This window comes from Branchiostoma belcheri, unplaced genomic scaffold (genome assembly GCF_001625305.1).
Source record: "Branchiostoma belcheri isolate BF01 breed outbred unplaced genomic scaffold, Haploidv18h27 scaffold30, whole genome shotgun sequence".
Taxonomy (NCBI): Eukaryota; Metazoa; Chordata; class Leptocardii; order Amphioxiformes; family Branchiostomatidae; genus Branchiostoma; species Branchiostoma belcheri.
Window position 1 is genome coordinate 1636097 of NW_017803910.1, and position 20251 is coordinate 1656347.

Consider the following 20251-nt stretch of genomic DNA (forward strand, 5'->3'; position numbering starts at 1 on the left):
ACGTTGGATACAGGCGGCCAATGGATACAGGACTGGCCAATATAAAGTCCCCTTGGATACAGGCGGCCAATGGATACAGGACTGGCCAATATAAAGTCCCCTTGGATACAGGACTGGCCAATATAAAGTCCCCTTGCCCCACCGAATCTGCTTGGAGATTAGGTTGTGAGCACAGTCTGTGGGGTTTGACATGGGTCGCGATCATGGACTACCAGGCTGTAGATACAAACCAGAGAGACTGATCCCATAGCCTACCAATGCAAAAATGTACAAATGGAAAACAGGAATGCAAAAATTTGGTCAACATTTTGATGTACAGACTGGGTCAGTCTGTTACAGACCATCGGTAGTGATGGAGGAACTTGTGAAATGGAATGTTGCTAAGCATCAAGCTGGCTGGGTCGTGGTGAGGTCATGATCATCAGTTTTATACACAATTAGTAACACTGACAAAATATTGCTAATATCTGAAAATAGAATTTGAGTTACACACAAATATGCATACTGATAGCTGCATTAAGCATCTGTGTAATTAAGCTGATATGAAAATACACAGGACAGGAACCGTAGTGTTTGGACAACAACTTGTAAGTTGTAGGCAAAAATACTGTCATATCACACACTCACTACCACATTCAACAATTTATATAAAAAACTTGAAGATTTCGTGAAGGTTTGACTGTTTTAACTTCCAGACTAAATCTAGGTTTAACCACTTAGTAGCAAGGTTGGAAAGGGAGAGTAACAAGCAAACACGTCCATACCATCTCCATTGTTTGCGTCTGAACTTTTCCCAGCTCCGGAGCTTTTCATTCGCCGATGCCGTTTCTTCCCGCCTCCGCCACCACCACTCGCGGGTGTGGGAGGGGGGTCCATCTTTCCACCATCTTTATTCTCCTTGGCTGTTTCACAGGCACAGCCATTAGCAAACATACCTGAGAGAAGAAGTACATACAAGTTGTTATACAGAGACTGATAAAATTTGACTAAAAAGGAGACTGAATGAAAAACCTGACAGTTGAACAAATCAGACCCATGACCATGCAAAATGCTTCTTATTTATACAATATATGTGGATTACAGTCTGCTTAATTTGGATTTGTGTATATTTCCCAGATGTGAAGAGGGTGACCTATGGTCATGTGAAGGAATATAATAATTATACACACAAAAAAAATGAAAAGGAAGGACACAAGTGCACACCTGAGAGATGGCGGACTGGTGAAGGAACAATGAGGTTTGGGAGGGACACACCAACAAACAAACAAACAAACAAACAAAAGACAGAACAGACATCATGTCACAATCATGAACAAAAACACTAACATAAAAGGATAAAAATGTTCACTTTGGCAATTGTTTCCACAATAAAACAGTAACAAACATGTACAAGATAAAAACTGACATATCAAAATGCAATTTTGGGAATTAATTTGACAGGAAAAGTTGGTTGAAAGAGAGTAAGTTGAAGATATCCAAATTATTAATTGACACAAGTGGCTATGTTTGAAGTACATGTACATTCACCATCAGTTTTCATTAAGTTAAAAGAACTTGAAGAAACAAGACAAGTGATAGACCAGCATGTTCATATCGGGGTGTAAACCCCTCTAAATGATCAATGGACTGGTCCAAATCACGCCAGCATGACAGGAAATCAGAAGGTACCATTCGATCATAGGGGTAGTCAGTTGGATGAGATTGAAGGAGATAAAAAATGTTTAAGATAAGATGGAATGTAAGAGTGGGAGTCTGCATGCCCTTGTTTAATATTCATTTGTTTGAATCATTCTTTATTCATAAGAAGCTCAAATCAGCCTGCAGGCCACTTTTATATTGAGGTCACGAGGGAACGGATAGACAGACAAAATACAGAACAAAGATACAGTTTACGTCATACGGCATTTTAATTTTGAGTTGAAACCCCCATGCAGACCCCCAGGAGTGGAGAGATGAGGACGGTTTTCCTACCGTCAAAGCGTTTAAAGCGGTGGTCGCGATGACCAGCAAGATTGATACAGGACTGAGCGCGAGAGAGCTCGTGGAAACCTAAAACGTGAGAAAATGAGGACAGAGTGAATCATGTAGCAAAAATAATTTTATGGAGAAAAATAAAGTAAGACAGAAACTGGATTAGGTAAATCATGAAGAGGGAGAATGTCAAGTAAAGAAATATTACTCAGTGATACAATTGCAGAATAAAAAAGGGGAATCCATTGTACAGTCACAGTCATATTTCAATCAATTCAAATTGATCAATACTTTCATGATGAATATGAAGATGGTAGGCAAAAAACCACTTCAAAAACTGGAATCTGTAAAAACTAAAATGATGGGATACAGCCACAAAAGAAAAGGAACAGAAAAAAAGCATGAAGAAGAGGAAGCATTTCCAGCCATGAATTGCTGCTGTTTCTTTCCTCAGCAATGTTAATCTCGAGTAAAAACAGCTGACAGACAGTGAAGTGTTGAAGTTTTGGCTGTTTGCAGTATTATGCGAGGATAAAGCACTGCATGCAAAGCAGTACAGAAGCTGTGTTAACACACACAAGGCAGCGAGCCCACACGCTAGCTGGCAATCATGACTGCTGAACTGGAAAATGAAAGGTTCAGGGCTGCCCCCTATTGTCTGGCAGGTAAACTGCAGTTCTGTGAGAAAACATTGGACATTTCATGAAAGAAACGTCTATTTCACCCCTTAAAAAACTTCCTTTGAAAAGAACCTTTCAACTAGACAACCCCAATCTAATTTGTTGTTTCTCTAAGTTTCGAGATCAACATGAAAACAGTTGGAGGTGAAAGCCTATCTATATCTTGATCTACACGTTTCAGGGAGTGAATGTAGTCAGATTCAAGTTTTCATCCCTGCCCTCTGTTTTATGTTGACCTCTTGCTGACTTTTTGTTCAAAATGTCCAAGAATCAAGAAACAGATTGGTGTGGCCTTAGTTAGATCCAGTTGAGCGAGCCATAGTTGTTAGTGCTTCCACAATGACTGAGATAACAGGAAAGGCTTACCACAATGTTCATGCCATGCAGCATGCAGGGAAAGAATCACAACAAGCTCATTAGTGAACAGCCAATGTCATTGGTCAATTATTGGCCAATCAAAGTAACATACACATCAGGAAGGTCTTATGTCATCGGTCAATTACTGGCCATTAGTGGCCAATCAAACGAATGAATCAGAGATAGAGGTCATGTCATTGGTCAATCATTGGCCAATCAAAGGAACTATCACATCAAGAGGGTCATGTCATTGCCCAATCAAAGGAACAAATATATGAGGAAGGTCATGTCATTGGTCAAGTACAGGCCAATCAAAAGTCATTCATGTCATCAGTAAAGTACATGCACACATCTCAAAAGACGTCTAACACATGATGTTAAAAAGCAACATAAAACATTTCATGTCATGCCACTGGATAACCGTCGGAAACTGGCAGTCTAAAACTGGCAAACTGTCAGTATGTAACAAATCAAGAAAGACCAAGCAACTTTTTCCTGACAATATCAGCAAAGAGGGATCATGTACAACTATTCAATTGGCAACATGCAATAAGGACAACATGTTTCAACTTTCAGAGTCCTTCAAACAAAACAAACAAAATTCTGGAATGCTTCTACTTCTACTCATCGTCTAGAATACTGAATGTCCTCCTATCACAAAATATAACCACTGTGAATGTAAATTAATATTTACTGTATCATGCCAAATTAACAATTCAAAATCTGCTTGAAAGTTCAACTCTTTTGGTAAAGGTCATTCTGAAACAAGGTTTCAGCTGTGTTTTACATTGTTTCGGAATTCAAAATTTGATTGACAGCTTAATGTATTACGTACAACACTTTGATTGACAGGTGACTGACCTGGAGTGACGGAGTTGTTGGAGATGATGACGGCATTATCCCACTGCTCGGAGGAGGTGAAGGAGCAGGATCGGGTGTGGCTGCCCCCCTCCCCACCTTTGAACGAGACAAGACTGATACCATTCCGATCTCGGCTCAAGGCCACATCATTGGAGAACGTGCCTGCGGCGAAACGCAACAGTGTCATCATGCATTTACGGCTGGGGTGCTATGGCGTCTTGACATGCAGTGGAAAACTATTAATGGGTGCGTGATGTGGGAACGTTAACCATCAGCATGCTAAGGTGGTTGCTTGGCACCAAATTTGCATTGTTTCTGGGGTTAGGCAGCTTGGAGAAGGTTAAGCCATATGCTGGACATCTAGTGTTGAACGTATGCAGAACTCAACACACTTATCACAGGGTGGAGGGTTACATGTACACTTTCAAAATTTTCTTAAGCTTCTAATATGCAAGAGCTTCTACTGTTCTTCTGCATTGTGCATCATATGATTCATAAAACAACTTCTCCTGTTTGAGCCTCTGAAATAGCATGTTACCTAATAAAAATTCAGGATGGCTAGAACACTGGTCCGGGTGTGGGTGTAAGATTTAGAATAGTATTAATCTCACTTACCCCCAATACTGCCTGAGATTGTCATACTGTGCATGTCCTTGGTGATACCGTTGGTGATGCTGGGACTGGGGGTTCCATGGTAAGTAGCAGGGGCACCCTGGGGCGTGGCCCGGGGCGGTCTCTTTCCCGGGACCTTGACTGTTGTCCCTAGCAACCTGATCTCCTTCCCATGTATGTCCTCCATGTAGTCCTAGAGACATTGTTGAAGATTTTGGGATCAAATTTCAGTGAACTGTACAACACAAATTACATGTGGTGCCTCATACTTTACTAGTTTCTAGGAGAATGAGAATGATTTCATACGCAGTCCAAACCAGCTGCCGCCGCACCGCGTGCCTGCAAAGCTGGTGTGTTATGCCGAAAGGCAGTTATACCGGCTATACAGATACAGATACAGATATTCTACAACTGTGTCATGCACACAATTTGGGCCAAGGCAAGGACAAAACGGCTCAACAATCTTTTCTACGCTATCAGACTCAGTTTCATAAATTACCCATTGGCTTCTCGACACACTTTCAGTTTTTCTTCCTCAACAAGCAGTGTATGACTGCATTTGTTTGTGCAAAAATCCTAATACATGTGATTGAGATTTTCTTTTTTCTTCCCTAGACCTACATGTACCTTCATCCAAAATCATCCAGAGCTTCTTAAGTTGCTGACCATGAATATAGAAACATACAGACACACATATTTTCTTGGTGGTACATGTAATAATCATTATGATACTAACATGTAGGCTGGGGTGGTAGGTGAGTCTGCCGTCATCACACAGCGTCACATATTTTTTCTTCCACTCCTTGTTCAGGGATTTGCTACTTCTCTTGTATAGATAACCCTGGAAACAAATTGAGAGAAAAAAAATTGCATTTTGCTTTAATGTTCATCTGAGTGGGTAAAAGTTCTTCTAATGTACATGTAGTGTAAAATAATGTATTTTAAGACCAATAGCACTGACTATTAATTTGCAAAGGAGCCCATATGTAATCACCTTTTTAAAGAAATTGCAAATTGTTTTCAATTCAGTGTACAACACTGCACCTGCCAATAAAGTCAATTCTTGTATCTGAAGTTAATTCTGCCAGGTCACACATATCTGCCACACTGAAAAATGTATTTGACCAGATCTCCAATGCAACGTCATTCGGTAAAATGCACTGAGCCTACATGCATGTATCTAAGCTCTGCATACCTGGGGGGTGCTGTACATGTACTAGAGATCTCTCAAATACGGAGGATGTATGTAACCAAGTGGATAAATCTTCTGCCTCAGAATTCAATATTAAAGAATGGGGGAGTCAAATTCCTTAGTTTAATACCGCGCAGAAATACTGTAAGTCTACAAATTTCCGCGGTATATTTAGATTCGCGGAATTCGCGGGGGCCTTTGTACCGCGAATCTATTTCCCCGCGAATATGTTTTGCGTAAGTGCGCCCCCCTCCCCACATGCATTCACGACGGTAAGCGAAACACAAACACACGCGATTCACAAATCACTGCAAATCAACTTTATTCTTAGCAAATGTTGAGTACCAAATTTTTTTAAAGTTATACTGATGTCAAAAAATCATAATATTATGAAACACCGAATCGCGATACTGCGGCACTGGCCGTGTCAACCGTGTACCGCCGAAAAAAATGTATGCGTGCAGAGCGCCGGCCATGCGCGCCCGGGCGCTTGAAAATTGCGGGAACATCGGGCATATCTACAAGTATTTTTATGAAAAATATAACGGCTGGTACCTGGGAAATGTTAGTTGGCTATCTTTTGCGCCCTGATTTGCGGGCGTTTTTTTCTTCTTCTTGTTTTGCTGGATAGAAACGCTCACCGTGGGCCTACAAAACCGAAGGCGACCTTTGCATACATGTACTTCCGGGTTCAAAATCTTGCCGAAGACGGCATAAATTTGCTTAGTAATATATATATTCTTTCGATTATGCATTTCTTCACTAGAGTATCGATGTTTAGTCGTGGAAAATAGCATTTTAGCGCTTTTTTCCGAACAAAGAAAATTGTTTACACGTGCGTCAGATCGATCGTCAGCTTTACCGCCGGCAGTCTCGCGCGGTGCACGAAACAAATTTTTGCGCCGCGTTTTAGGAGATAAATGCCGGAACACGAACTTTTATTATTTTAAATATACACTTTACAAATTTTTCTTTGAAAAATAGCCAAGGAGAAATCGCGAATCTAAAAATACCGCGGATTGTCCATTTTCCCGAAACCGCGAACTTTAGGCCCCGCGAATCTAAAGAGACTTACAGTATTGCATGTGTAGTATACCCCCTACATGTATTACCCCTCCAGGTATGACTCTAGAATTATGTTTTTTATTAAAACCTTCATGAGAGATACAGTGCCTCTAGCTCAGTCCCAGCAAGAAAGGAAAATTTACATGACTTTTTTTGTGCATAAAAGTTCATCTGTGTTGGTAGAAGTCTTAGCAGAAAGATTTACCCTTTGATTCAAACATAAAGAAAGCTGCAAAGTCCAAAATTTGGCAGGTCTGATTTTTTTAGTGCTGTAACCACTTATGTAAGACTTATGTAAGTCTTATTCCTGGAAGAAATACTGCATAATATATAACATACGAACCACCTACATTGTATCACCCTCTGGGTAAGACTTTAGAATTATGTTTCTTATTAAAACTTTCATTACGAATACAAAGCCTGCAGCTCTGCTTCAGTGAACCAGAAATCAACAGCCGAAACCAAATTATAATCTGATTGATTCTTTCCTCCAAGTGCTTCTAGTTCTGGGTGAATGATCGATGATAACATTTGCGGCTATCAGGATTATGACTATTGACTCTGCTATTTCCCTACACCTGTTCTACATTGTACATCAGGCCATGTTGATTTGATTATATGGATGACATCCTCCGGGAGCCCCAAAACTGATGCGCGCGTGCGAATGAAAAAAAAGTTTTGCAAAAAAAAAAAGTTCTTTTCATTATGAAATCTACGTGGTCATGAGGGTTAAGCACATGGCACAGAGTATGGTTTGGCGAATAATATACATTGTGTACTCTTCAAGTTCATTTCTTTACAATTTCGTCTTTTTTCGTTTGATTTTGGCATTCTACGACATTGGTATAGTTTTTATTAATTATAAGTTATGGTATATTTTTGCTCGTTTTGCAACTGTTTTGTACGATTTACAGTATGGTTAAAAACTTTTTTTTTGGAAATGGCCGAAAATTCATGCGCGCGGATGTCATCCATATAATCAAATCAACATGGCCTCAGTTCTAGTTAAGCACAGATTAGTACTTCGTTATTATTAGTAAAGGGAACTTTGCTACAGAAGTCTCTGATAATCCTTGGTATGATATGTTTATTCTAATTACACAACATTATGTCAGGTAATTACTTTGTCTTGATGTAAATTGTTTCTCTATCAACCAGTAACAGACAATTTGCAGGGAAGCGACCAAATTAGACTGGAGCAAGAATAGCGCAGGGAAATTTGCTACAAATCGCTATGAATTTTTAGGGTCTAAGTTTGAAATAATTTGTTTCATTCTTAGTAAATATACTTACAATAACACTTCGTGATGATTTGTTCTGTAAAATTCATACGAACATTTCCAGATGCAAGTCAGATCGAAGTGTTGTGAAATTTTTGCTCATTGACCCAGATTTTCCCATTCATAAATAAGAACATGAAGAAACGGTCCATAACTCTGTGATGCTTTCCTGAACCAATCAGTGATTGAAAATCAATGTATACGGGTTGTCGATGCAACTCTAATGTGTTTGCTGTGGGCAACCATTCCATATCTCTGCACCATCTTGCATAAGACCTGTCAGATTTGATGCTGAAGCACTCTATTCTTGTTGCTTCAAAGAAACTGGAGAACCCTTTGACATTAACTGATTTGGTGATGTACAGACTAACATTGTTTGGTACTTTGATTCCGCTATCGCTCAAGAGGAGAATCATTGAGTATATCACCAGGGTCCATAATATCACCACCTTGAGAAATAGTGTGCTTTAAGATATTTTTACTGCAACATACTTTTGGTATTCACTCCTGCACACCTCAAATGTACATACCTAGGGTATGTTGCAGTAAAAATATCTTAAAGCACACTATTTCTCAAGGTGGTGATAATATGGACCCTGGTGATATTATGGACACAGATGTTAACCTGACAGTAGATCTATTTTGGTTTAATGCACAATATATTAGTCATATTCAACTTTTCCTCCCGCCCTCTGCATTTATGATATTTGCTTGCTGTATTCTCACCTTGAAATGTCAGAGAACAAAGGAAATAAATAGGTGTGGCCTTAATAGGAAAGTGTTAGTTGTAAATTACATGTATAATTAATAGTAAGCATACATGTGTGCCAAGGCTGGCATCAATCGTTCAAGAATTAACTTCCAACACCTGACACAGATCTGTCTAATACCAGTCATTAATTTTCACACTTAGAATGGCGAATCATTAAAACTAGTAGATTGTGTGGCATAATGGCTGGGTGTTTGGCCAAGAACCCATAGGTCCCGGGATTGAATCCACCAACGTTTCATCAACTCTGGGGCCCGTTGTTGACATTTGTTTGACTAAGATTTCTTTTAGTTCAACTGTCATGGCATTTGCTGTCCTAAAAGGTAACGATAATTTATTACTGTTTCAACAATATTTCTTAATGATTGATTGACATTATACATAATGTCCTTGATTGATAGCAAAAAGATCATGACTTCACTGAAATTTTAAAGTCTATTATTGATGTATTTAGAAATTTCAGATATTCATAATATTCAGATAAAAATGTAGGCCTTTTTAAAGAATACACAGCTTCATCTGACATTCTGGATGCATACAAACTTGGAGACTGGAGCCATTTCCCTCCGAAAGTAATTCCACACTTCACGGGGGAATAATTCATGTGCTCCTACAGGGATTTGTCAGGCTGACTACACAGGGAGGGGTTAGTAGGTCACTGCGCACGTCAATTCCAACAGCCGCCATCCATGATATTGGAAAAAGGTAGGAAAAGGAAGAAAGATGATCTGACAAGATATCTTGTCTTGAAGATTGGACCTCTGCACTTGAAAGAGCCCGACACACTTGTTGAGAGTCATTTTCTATACAAGGATTTCTATCAATGGATTCAAATAGCAAATTTAAGTAGAATCTATGTTGAACTTCATGTTCAAAACTACCAAACTTCATAATATGATCACAAAGACTAATCCTCAAATCATATTCTATAAAATTGACAAGTTTTTAATAAAACATAGTCATATCACATAAGGTAATCATCATCATAATTAGATTTGCATAAAATGCTTCTATCCCACCTGTTTGATTGGAATAGCCCTTCCACTACCAAAGTCGCCGTTTTGTTGCCTTTTCTTGTCGTCGTCTGCATTTTTTCTGGGCTGCAGATGAGGAAAGAAATTAACACAATTAGACCAAGTATCATTCAAACATTATTGCACATATTACAATGACTCTTTATGCATGACTACAAGTATAGCAATTAACAAGCGATTGACAACCATCAAAGGAACTAATACAACCTTGTAAATTGTTTGTAACATGGTCTGATGCTGTACAGAATATCACAGTTACAAAATTGGGGTAACCTGGCACAAATACCTTCATACATGTTACACAACCTTCAAACACTGTCAATGGAATGATCTGTTATGTTCTAACACCCTATGTTCCGACACCCATGTGTTCTGACAACAGAATGTAGTCAGAATGTAGGAGTTTCAGAACATGGAATAATCTATGTTTGGGATTTTCCTTACAAAAGTTGCAAATATGGCTATCTGGAAACTCGAATACTATATTCTTACTCTTTGTATTTTGTCAAAATTCCTCAATAGATTTCAGTTCCAGGTTTATGACATCTTTATTGGGTTGATAAGAACATCCTTTGATACTCAAGCAACTTGGGATATAACTGGCACAGGGTGACCTTGAAAATCATTGGCATAACCATTTTCCATCAGATTCAGAGGGCAGTGAGTGGCATTTCCCAGGATGCACCTCTGCAGGATGATGGTAAATGGCTCACCCATGGGGGCAATAGGGATGACATGATAAAAATGACCTCATTCCTAAGGCAGCAAGCTCCCCTCTTCACTTCACATTCCATGCAGATGACAACAAATTAGGTCATCCTATGGGCTTAAAGCAACTGACTGCAAAAAGGTGATACCGGGTAAAAGATATGGGGGAAAGCTTAGTCCTCAATCAACGACAAATATCTGACAAGGAAATAGGTCAAAACTTGCAACTGGCTCTTCCCAAATTCTAAGACAATAAATACGTTGATGTAGGTTTAAGACATCATAGGTAATGAGAGAGAGAACAGTAACTCTAGCAACTGGACACTTCTTTTTTTTTAACTGTCAGACCTATAGTTAGAATGTAAATTGTAATTTTCTGGAGATAACATTGACATGGGATATGCACAATGTATATCGCATGATGATTTAAAACTAATAAAAATGAGACTAGAAGTATAATAGAAAATGAGTTAACAAAAAAAATTGTACTATTTCAAACCTTGTCTATAATTGTCTATCATTAAAAACATTTCAGATTTTCCATCTAAAATCAACAAATCTTGAAATAAAAACCTCCTGTAAAATTTGCCTCAATCTAAATCCTTCTCTCCTATGTAACAAGATTAATTACCATCATTATTAAGTGTTTTACAAGACAAACTACATGCAGGCATTAGCATTACTAAGGGAATATACAAAATCCTCTTAATGACAGAGTAAGAGGGAATGATGGATGACAGGAATGGTGATCTGCTAGCCAGTCCACCAGGGGTTACCAAAATGACGTGGTACGACTCATTTATAGTGTAATGGCTGTCGTTTCTCTTCGCAAATGCCTCTATCTCCATTATTACACAACATAAAGCTGTAGTTCTGTACCTACGATTTTGTTTTAAAAAATCAAGACATAGCAAAAGAAGACCACTGAGTCACTGACCCAAGCATTAAGTACCCTGACTATAGTGACCACCTGTATACTGGGACCAATTTCTTCCAGCTTTTACGTTAAGTAATTACTTTAGACAAGTTTGACTGTACATGTACTTGAGAGACACATATACATGTAGCTTAGATGACCCATCCCATTTTTGCAGATATTATATACACACATGTGCAGTAGTCTTCACTCCGGATTATCCAGAGGCATCATGATGATGATGTACAGTAGTTCTGACGTCCCATTCTAGACCCTTTATGTTGAGTGATCACTATAGACAGGTTTGACTGTACATGTACATAGGAGACAAAGTTTAGATGATCCATTCCATTTTTGCTGATATTATACACACACATAAGGTAGTTCTGACATTCCCTTCCATCTACATATACATATCACCATCACTCATACACACACACACAGTTCTGACATCCCATTCCATCTACTCTGATACATACACACACACAGTTCTGACATCCCATCCCATCTACGCTGACATTCTACGCACCCTTTTCCCCTGACAGTCAGACAGACAGAGTATCTGACCTCGACCCGCGAAAGACGCCGGTCCACGATTCACCTGTGTGACATTCATCACCGGCGTCTCGTGTTCCAAAAATCTGCTTACACGTCGTGAAAGGCTTGTACTAATATATACTTAGCTCGAGGCCATATCGAAAATACTTAGAAAGGAGAAGTTGCAGCCATTATGTTGACAGTGGTGGTGGTTTCAGGTGCAGTTGCAATATTTAGAGAGAGAAAAAGCTTACATATCAGCCATTACAAACAGCATTACTGGTTTGCTTTTCCTCAATACAGGATGATTTCTTTTACATTTACAGCGTAAAAATTCTAAAAGTCTTTGTAGGCCATGTTTGGTTAACTTAAAATGACATATGCTGCTCGAAAGCTACCATCCTAGGTAGGTAGTCATGAGTCTGCTCCAGAAAAACCCATTTCCCCAAATGGTCCATATCTCTCAAGAGGGGGAGACATATGCTGCATAAATTTTGAATGCTGTCCTCTGTAAATGGCAATCGTATATTACATACATGGGTTGTACAGTCAGATACTATCTGATGTGGCTCTTTGAATTCCATATTTGTTCTTCTGAGTGGTATAGGCAAAATTTACTGGAAAAAATTCTACTGGGTCTACACTTGACTGTTTCTTTGGTTCTCTGATGTCTTAGCGAAAAAAATGACACTATGAAAACAGAGAGCTGGGAAGAAAACTTGAATCTCAGTCAAAAATCTTCTTCTGATCTGAGAACTTGCAAATAAAATTGGTGTAGCCTGCGTGTGTAACAGTTTTAATCATCTTTCCACTGAAGGCTGACCTAAGCAGGAAAAAGGTTAACTAGTAAGATTAGACACTAAGCCTGACTAAAAACCACTTTACACCCAAGTCTAGATTCCATTCCACCGTGAAAAGGAGCGAGGCCCTGTATCCTATCCACATCAGATCTGATTTTCAATCAGGAAAATTACTTCAACACTTCCATTCGTTAATTGGCTGGAAGAAATTGCAATTGATTAGATCCCCCTATAGCGAAACCAACGCCACTGATGGGGGTCAACGTAATCATAACCCTTCGGCCGAATCAATGCAATTTGCCGACAAAATTACCGTCTTGCGCATCATCATTGTCAAACAAATATGAAACCAAAATATTCTTTTTTGCGAGTTAGCTCACTCACACTCACTGTCCAGGCTTTGATTATACTGCTGTGGGGGTCCTGAACACAGGGGTGGGCAGCAATCAGTCTTCACACTACACCTCCAATTAGCTCTGGACAGAGCAAGGAGTCACTTAATTAATACAATGCAGACTGTTATGTTATTACCATCCCCAAGATGGCCATGTCTTCGGTATCATTTGTGTTTAACAGTGTTTGAGGTTGAGCAGCATATATGTACATGTAACTCGAGAAGTTCTACATGTAAATGGATTATTCATGAAATGCGATTACCGGTAGGTCTTGTCTAAATATGTGTTGACAACCGTTATTACTGTAAGGTAATAAAGGTACTCGTAATTGAGCTTCTCTTTACCCTTAGTCCTCCCCCCCCATTTTTCCATAAATAAAAAGCTGCAAAACACTTTTTGTAAAGAATTTGCAGTATCATTTTCTCAGACCAGACAGAAGTGATTCTGACAGTCAGAATGAGGAACACACCATTCTGGCATGTTGCTTCCACTCAGTGAAACGACATGGAGAGACTACAGGTGTTGTTAGTAAGATCGTCAAGTCATCCCAGACCTGTTACCAGAATTCCTACCATTCCCAGAAGAGGCAGAAACAGACTTACTGAAGACTGTGGGGAGAGGACATTTAGCAGCTAGTACATGATGGATGTTTGTGTGGGTGAAAATCCTCTTAGTCTTATATAGATGTGTGCACAAGGGTGTCAGGGAAAATGCTGCAACATCATGGCTTGAAATATACTCACCTAGCTACTAGTATGTGAAGAAAGATTTTCCATGTTGCAGAAAAACTGTCTACAACTTTGGAGGTTNCCGTCTCGTGTTCCAAAAATCTGCTTACACGTACGTGAAAGGCTTGTACTAATATATACTTAGCTCGAGGCCATATCGAAAATACTTAGAAAGGAGAAGTTGCAGCCATTATGTTGACAGTGGTGGTGGTTTTAGGTGCAGTTGCAATATTAGAGAGAGAAAAAGCTTACATATCAGCCATTACAAACAGCATTACTGGTTTGCTTTTCCTCAATACAGGATGATTTCTTTTACCTTTACAGCGTTAATATCCTAAAAGTCTTTGTGGGCCATGTTTGGTTAACTTAAAATGAAATATGCTGCTCGAAAGCTACCATCCTAGGTAGGCAGTGATGAGTCTGCTCCAGAAAAACCCATTTCCCCAAATGGTCCATATCTCTCAAGAGGGGGAGACATATGCTGCATAAATTTTGAATGCTGTCCTCTGTAAATGGCAATCGTATATTACATACGTGGGTTGTACAGTCAGATACTATCTAATGTGGCTTTTTGAATTCCATATTTGTTCATCTGAGTACCATATAGGCAAAATGTACTGTGGCCACACTACATTGTTTCCTTAGTACTCTGACAATTCTTAGCAAAATTCAGCAAGAGGTCATTATAAAAACAGAGGGCTGGGAGGAAAACGTGAATCTGACAAAGATCTAATTCTGCAAGTACCAAAGAACAGACTTTACCCTCAGTTATTTTCTCTTTCAAATCTGAGAACTTGCGAATCAAATTGGTGTGGCCTGCGTGTGTAACAGCTTTAATCATCTTTCCACTGAAGGCTGACCTAAGCAGGAAAAAGGTTAACTAGTAAGATTAGACACTAAGCCTGACCAAAAACCACTTTACATCCAAGTCTAGATTCCATTCCACCGTGAAAAGGAGCAAGGCCCTGTATCCTATCCAAATCAGATCTGATTTTCAATCAGGAAAATTACTTCAACACTTCCATTCGTTAATTGGCTGGAAGAAATTGCAATTGATTAGATCCCCCTATAGCGAAACCAACGCCACTGATGGGGGTCAACGTAATCATAACCCTTCGGCCGAATCAATGCAATTTGCCGACAAAATTACTGTCTTGCGCATCATCATTGTCAAACAAATATGAAACCAAATTACTCTTTTTTGCGAGCTCACTCACACTCACTATCCAGGCTTTGATTATACTGCTGCAGGGGTCCCTAACATAGAGGTAGGCAGCAATCAGTTAGTCTTCACATTGCACCTACAAGCGGCTCTGTTCAGAGCTAATAGTCACTAATACAATGCAGACTGTTATGTTATTACCATCCCCAAGATGGCCATGTCTTCGGTATCATTTGCGTTTAACAGTGTTTGAGTTTGAACAGCATACGTGTAGATGTAACTCGAGAAGCTCTACATGTAAATGGATTATTCCTGAAATGCGATTACTGGTACCAGTAGCTAGATAGGTCTTGTCTAAGGCCCGATTTAGACTAGAAACGGTATACCGTTTCGAAACGGTACGAAACGTTTCGCCACAGAAAACGGTTCGTCTTTAGACACAGGGGCGGAAGTGTTTCGGGCCGCCCGTGGCGCAGGATGTTTCTGACCCACAGTGACCTATGATGACCTCCCCGAACCACTTCTACGGTTTGCCTCATTGGCCTTACGATACTTGTGTTTCAGGACCTTGAACTTCGCCCGAACCTGCTTTGGGGTGCACAAATACCCCTCAGCCGCCAGCCCGTCCACAATCATCTGTATGCCCTCCCTATTACGCGAGGTCTCCAAGCGGGATTGTATAGTTTGATCGGCCCACAAGATGATCAAGAAGCGGGTCTCATCTTGGGTCCAGACCCTCCCCTGGCCTTCTGCCATCCCTCCAGACGTAAAGGATAACAAAACTTCGAGAAATACACGATATAAAATGGCGAAAATGGACACAATCAAATATGGCGCGAATCTACCAGATAATGGCCGTGCGCGGGCTTATTAGCATGTGATTAGCATATGACATGTGACCTGGTTTACCGTTTCAAGAAACCCTTTGTCTTTAGACCTAGCAAAAAGCGTTTCGGGCCCCCCGCTGAAGGGTTCTGAAACGGTCGAAAACCACGATGGAGGTGGTTTTCGGAAACGGTCCGCGAAAACCCATAACAAACCGTTTTTTCCTCTTTAGACCGGGAACGGTTAACCGTTCTGAAACGTTTCTCTGGCCAAAACCCCTTAAGCGTTTCTAGTCTAAATCGGGCCTAAATATGTGTTGACAACCGTTATTACTGTAAGGTAATAAAGGTACTAGTAATTGAGCTTCTCTCTACCCTTAGCCCTCCCCCCATTTTCCATAAATAAAAAGCTGCAAACACTTTTTGTAAAGAATTTGCAGTATCATTTTCTCAGACCAGACAGAAGTGATTCTGACATTCAGAATGAGAAACACACCATTCTGGCATGTTGCTTCCACTCAGTGAAACGACATGGAGAGACTACAGGTGTTGTTAGTAAGATCGTCAAGTCATCCCAGACCTGTTACCAGGATTCCTACCATTCCCAGAAGAGGCAGAAACAGACTTACTGAAGACTGTGGGGAGAGGACGAGTCATTTAGCAGCTATTACATGATGGATGTTTGTGTGGGTGAAAATCCTCTTAGTCTAAGTTATAGATGTGTGCACAAGGGTGTCAGGGAAAATGCTGCAACATCATGGCTTGAAATACCCACCTAGCTACTAGTATGTGAAGAAAGATTTTCCATGTTGCAGAAAAACTGTCTACAACTTTGCAGGTTCAAAAATTTAGCTATTACAGAAAAAATACTACGTTACAACTATGTCGGTTAAAAAACATGGTATTATGGCATAAAATGTTGCAGAAACAGAGAATTTCCAACCCCAAACAACAGCATAATTTCCAGTCATTTTCCAAGTACCTCTTTTGAAGAAAAGCAACATATACATGTACTGAACTTCAGAAACAGAATCTTATTTGAAATGTGTGATTTACAAGCTCCGCTGCACTCCCAGATGCTATGTTGTCTGATCTGTATCCCCCTATCCAGAAGAGGGATGTCACGCCACTTAAATGTTCTTCCTTATGACGCAGTAATGTAGGGTAAGAGCATCTTGAGTCAGTGAGCTATACAATTTATGGAGAGAAATGTACGTAAGGAATGGCTGGTCATCTCAGTGATAGCGTCCTCTCTGAAGCAACAGTAATTTACTTCCTTGGTTCTTGGACATTTCTTAGGAAAAACTCAGCAAGAGATGAAATCAGGAAGGAAGAAAAACTTGAATCTGACCATTATGATTTAGAGCTGTTCAACATACTATAAAGCAAAGAAACCACAAATATCTGAATGTAGGAGTGCTGATATACCATAAAAACACTACCTGTAACAAAACCATATCATATCGGTAAATATATTTCATCTTCCCACAAGGAACTTTTTGAGGTTGTTACAGAACTACTGTGTTACAAAAAGTTACTGTAAATATATTTGATCTGTCACTACAAGGCTTTTTGCTTGGAATATGGAGAGAAACTTTCTGTGGGAAGCAGATCCAGCTCTTTATTATCCTGAGGAAAGTAGCATAAGGACTACCAAAGCTTGGCGAGACTAGGTCAGAAACCACTTTTAGTGTACACTGATATATTTGATGTCTGTTGCAAGGCTTTTTGCTGGGATTTCAGAAAGGCACTACTGAAACTTGGCAAGCCTAGAGAAGTAGTAGATCAAGTTCTTTATTACCACCAGGAAGGAAGTAGAAGGACTACTGAAACTTGGCAAGACCTAAGAACTTCTTTATTACCATGAGGAAGGCAGCAGAAGGACTACTGAAACTTGGCAATACCTAAAGAAGTAGATCAAGTTCTTTATTACCACGAGGAAGGAAGTAAAAGGACTACTGAAACTTGGCAAGACCTAAGGAGTTCTTTATTACCATGAGGAAGGTAGCAGAAGGACTACTGAAACTTGGTACGTTAGAAAAGCACTTTTAGTGTCTGTTTGATCGCCATTGCAATGGTTTTTGCATGGGCTCAGACATGCTATACGAGGTAAATCCAGACTTCCATTACATGTCCACTGACTGTCTATCTCCTACATTACTCAGTGCCACTGAGTAATGTAGGAGATAGACAACTGAAACTTGGCACGACTATTTCTTGTATATCACCTTGAATATGTCTGATATTCATTGTGAGGCTTTTTGCATGGATTTTGACATGCTACACGAGAAGAAAATCCAGACTATCTCTTCCTTCACACCAGGTAGTAAGGTAGAAGAAGAATCTCACCATGACAATGTTAGATCTCTGTTGCAAGATTTTTTGCATGGATTTGGATGTGCAACTCGAGAAGATCCAGATCACCGAGAATATGCTTGACAAGGCTTTTTGCATGGATTAGGCGTATAACTTGAGAAGATCTAGATATATTTGTATTTTAGTACATGTATCTCACCGTGAAAATGTTGGATCTCCGTCGCGAGGCCTTGCGTGTGGACGTGGGCGTGCTGCTGGCGCTGGCACTGGTGTCCTTCCCTTCCTTCTGGCTGCCGGGGGACGGCAGGGTGGACGTCCCCGTCGACGTCACTCCGATGGCGCTGCCGTGGCGACCGTTGGTGATGGGAGGGGCTGGCACGGCGAAGTGCCCGTTGGTGCGCGTGGCGGTGTGGTTGGGCGTGCTGGGGAGGGACAGCGAGCTTGGGACGGGGGGAGGGCCGTGGGTGTAGCGGAAGGCTACGATCTTCTGAGCAGCTGGAGAACGGAAAAGACACAAAGTGAATGAATAATTTCATCAGGTTTGTAAGACACTGAGGGTTCTTTATTTAGTCTCTCCATCTCTGCTGTGGGTGTAGCAGAATGCTACAATCTTTTGAGCAGTTGAGGCAAGACAAAACTAGAACATGATGTAACCCAACACTAGTTACCATGGCGACAGGTCATTGACCTTATGTGTTTGGAGAAGAGGAAACTGATCAAAAACAACAATTTTATTCCAACATGTAATCACAAGACGTGGTGACAGCATGCTCAAGTTTTTCAAACTATTTTTATGCCTCCACCAACACAGAGGACAATACAATACGTGACGTCATGTAAAGTGCCTTTCCCAAGGGCACAAGTCTGGTGGCATGGCAGAGTTCAAACCTGGGACCTCTTGGTTCCAAGAGCAAACGAACGATTTCATCAGGTTGGGAAGACACTGAGGGTTCTTTATTTAGTGTCTCCATTTGGAACTTCTTTGTCAGCAGAGATGGTGCCAAACACAGCCCAAATTGAATGATCAATCAACATGTGCAACATATTGTGTTAAAAGATACCTGTCTCTTCACACAAATAGTGAAATACTGTTCAACCACTGAAGTTTTCTGAAACCATCCTTTGTGACATTATCCTGGAATTCTCAAACGTTGTGGACAGCATGGCAAAACACAGATTTGTTTTTATTTCTAGAAGACACTGCCAGAAGTGGCGAAGTTCTCGACTGGTAATTGTCAGGCTGGCTGATGTAAACAATCTTTTCCCCAGGCTTGGGTGTTCTACTGGAATTCCCCAGTTAGTAAGCTAAGAGGTTTGCTTTTCTCTAAACAACCAGAACCTTTCCCAGTCATAACAACCTTAAAGTGCTACTCCAAGAGCTTGCACCAGACCTTTCTGTATACATATACTTCTGTATACATAACTATTGCAAGTGTAAGCTTCAAGGGGACGTTGGGAGGCAACATTATGTTTTCCTAAGCCGCCATTTTGGTTACAATCTGCTCTCCACTTTTATGATGTCCACTTGAAATATTTTCCCTTTAAAATGATAAGGAACCATAAGATTGAATTGGTTATGTCCCAAGGTTTCTCAGCAAAAAGAATTCACTCACCATCTTGAAAAACTCTGTCCACGTTGAGCCCATAGGTTGCACACGTCTCGTAGTATGTACATCTCTTCAGGTCATTAGCCAGTTTCCGTGCCCTGCTGTCGTCTATAGCACGTGGGTTGCTCGGCGTAATGGCATCTACGAGAAAGGTTTATTGAATAGTAAAGTTCTTTTACTTACAACCACTTGTTTAACAATCGTGAGCTGATGTTTTTGACAATTGTCTGCCATCTTCATCAGGGCTATAATGGCTGGATGTATGTGCACTGAAGCTAGGTGTTACTGGTTCACAGTGCACTGTAGCCACTAACAAAAAAAAATTTATGTGCAATGTCTCTAACAGGGTCATAATTAAGTTGCAAATAGCATCTACTGTCTTTCATAAGAGAACTTTAGTCAATATCTTGAGATATGATTGTTGGTTCTTACATTTG

General features: G+C 40.2%; 1 protein-coding gene across 9 annotated transcripts in view; it reads right to left on the reverse strand.

Moving 5' to 3' along the window:
* The window catches only part of LOC109474157 (arf-GAP with GTPase, ANK repeat and PH domain-containing protein 1-like), a 71448-nt gene that overhangs the window by 10289 nt on the left and 40908 nt on the right, over window positions 1–20251 (reverse strand). For 4 of the 9 annotated variants that reach the window (XM_019774393.1, XM_019774390.1, XM_019774395.1 and 1 more), the window contains exons 6-14: window positions 19821–19955; window positions 18407–18702; window positions 9807–9887; window positions 5218–5322; window positions 4485–4674; window positions 3870–4031; window positions 1972–2049; window positions 1204–1218; window positions 765–935 (exon numbers count right to left, since the gene is read on the reverse strand). In XM_019774393.1, coding sequence (XP_019629952.1) covers window positions 765–935; window positions 1204–1218; window positions 1972–2049; window positions 3870–4031; window positions 4485–4674; window positions 5218–5322; window positions 9807–9887; window positions 18407–18702; window positions 19821–19955 — 1233 coding nt within the window. The remainder of the gene's footprint in view (window positions 1–764; window positions 936–1203; window positions 1219–1971; window positions 2050–3869; window positions 4032–4484; window positions 4675–5217; window positions 5323–9806; window positions 9888–18406; window positions 18703–19820; window positions 19956–20251) is intronic. The other 5 variants (XM_019774394.1, XM_019774398.1, XM_019774392.1 and 2 more) reach the window with 4 other exon arrangements.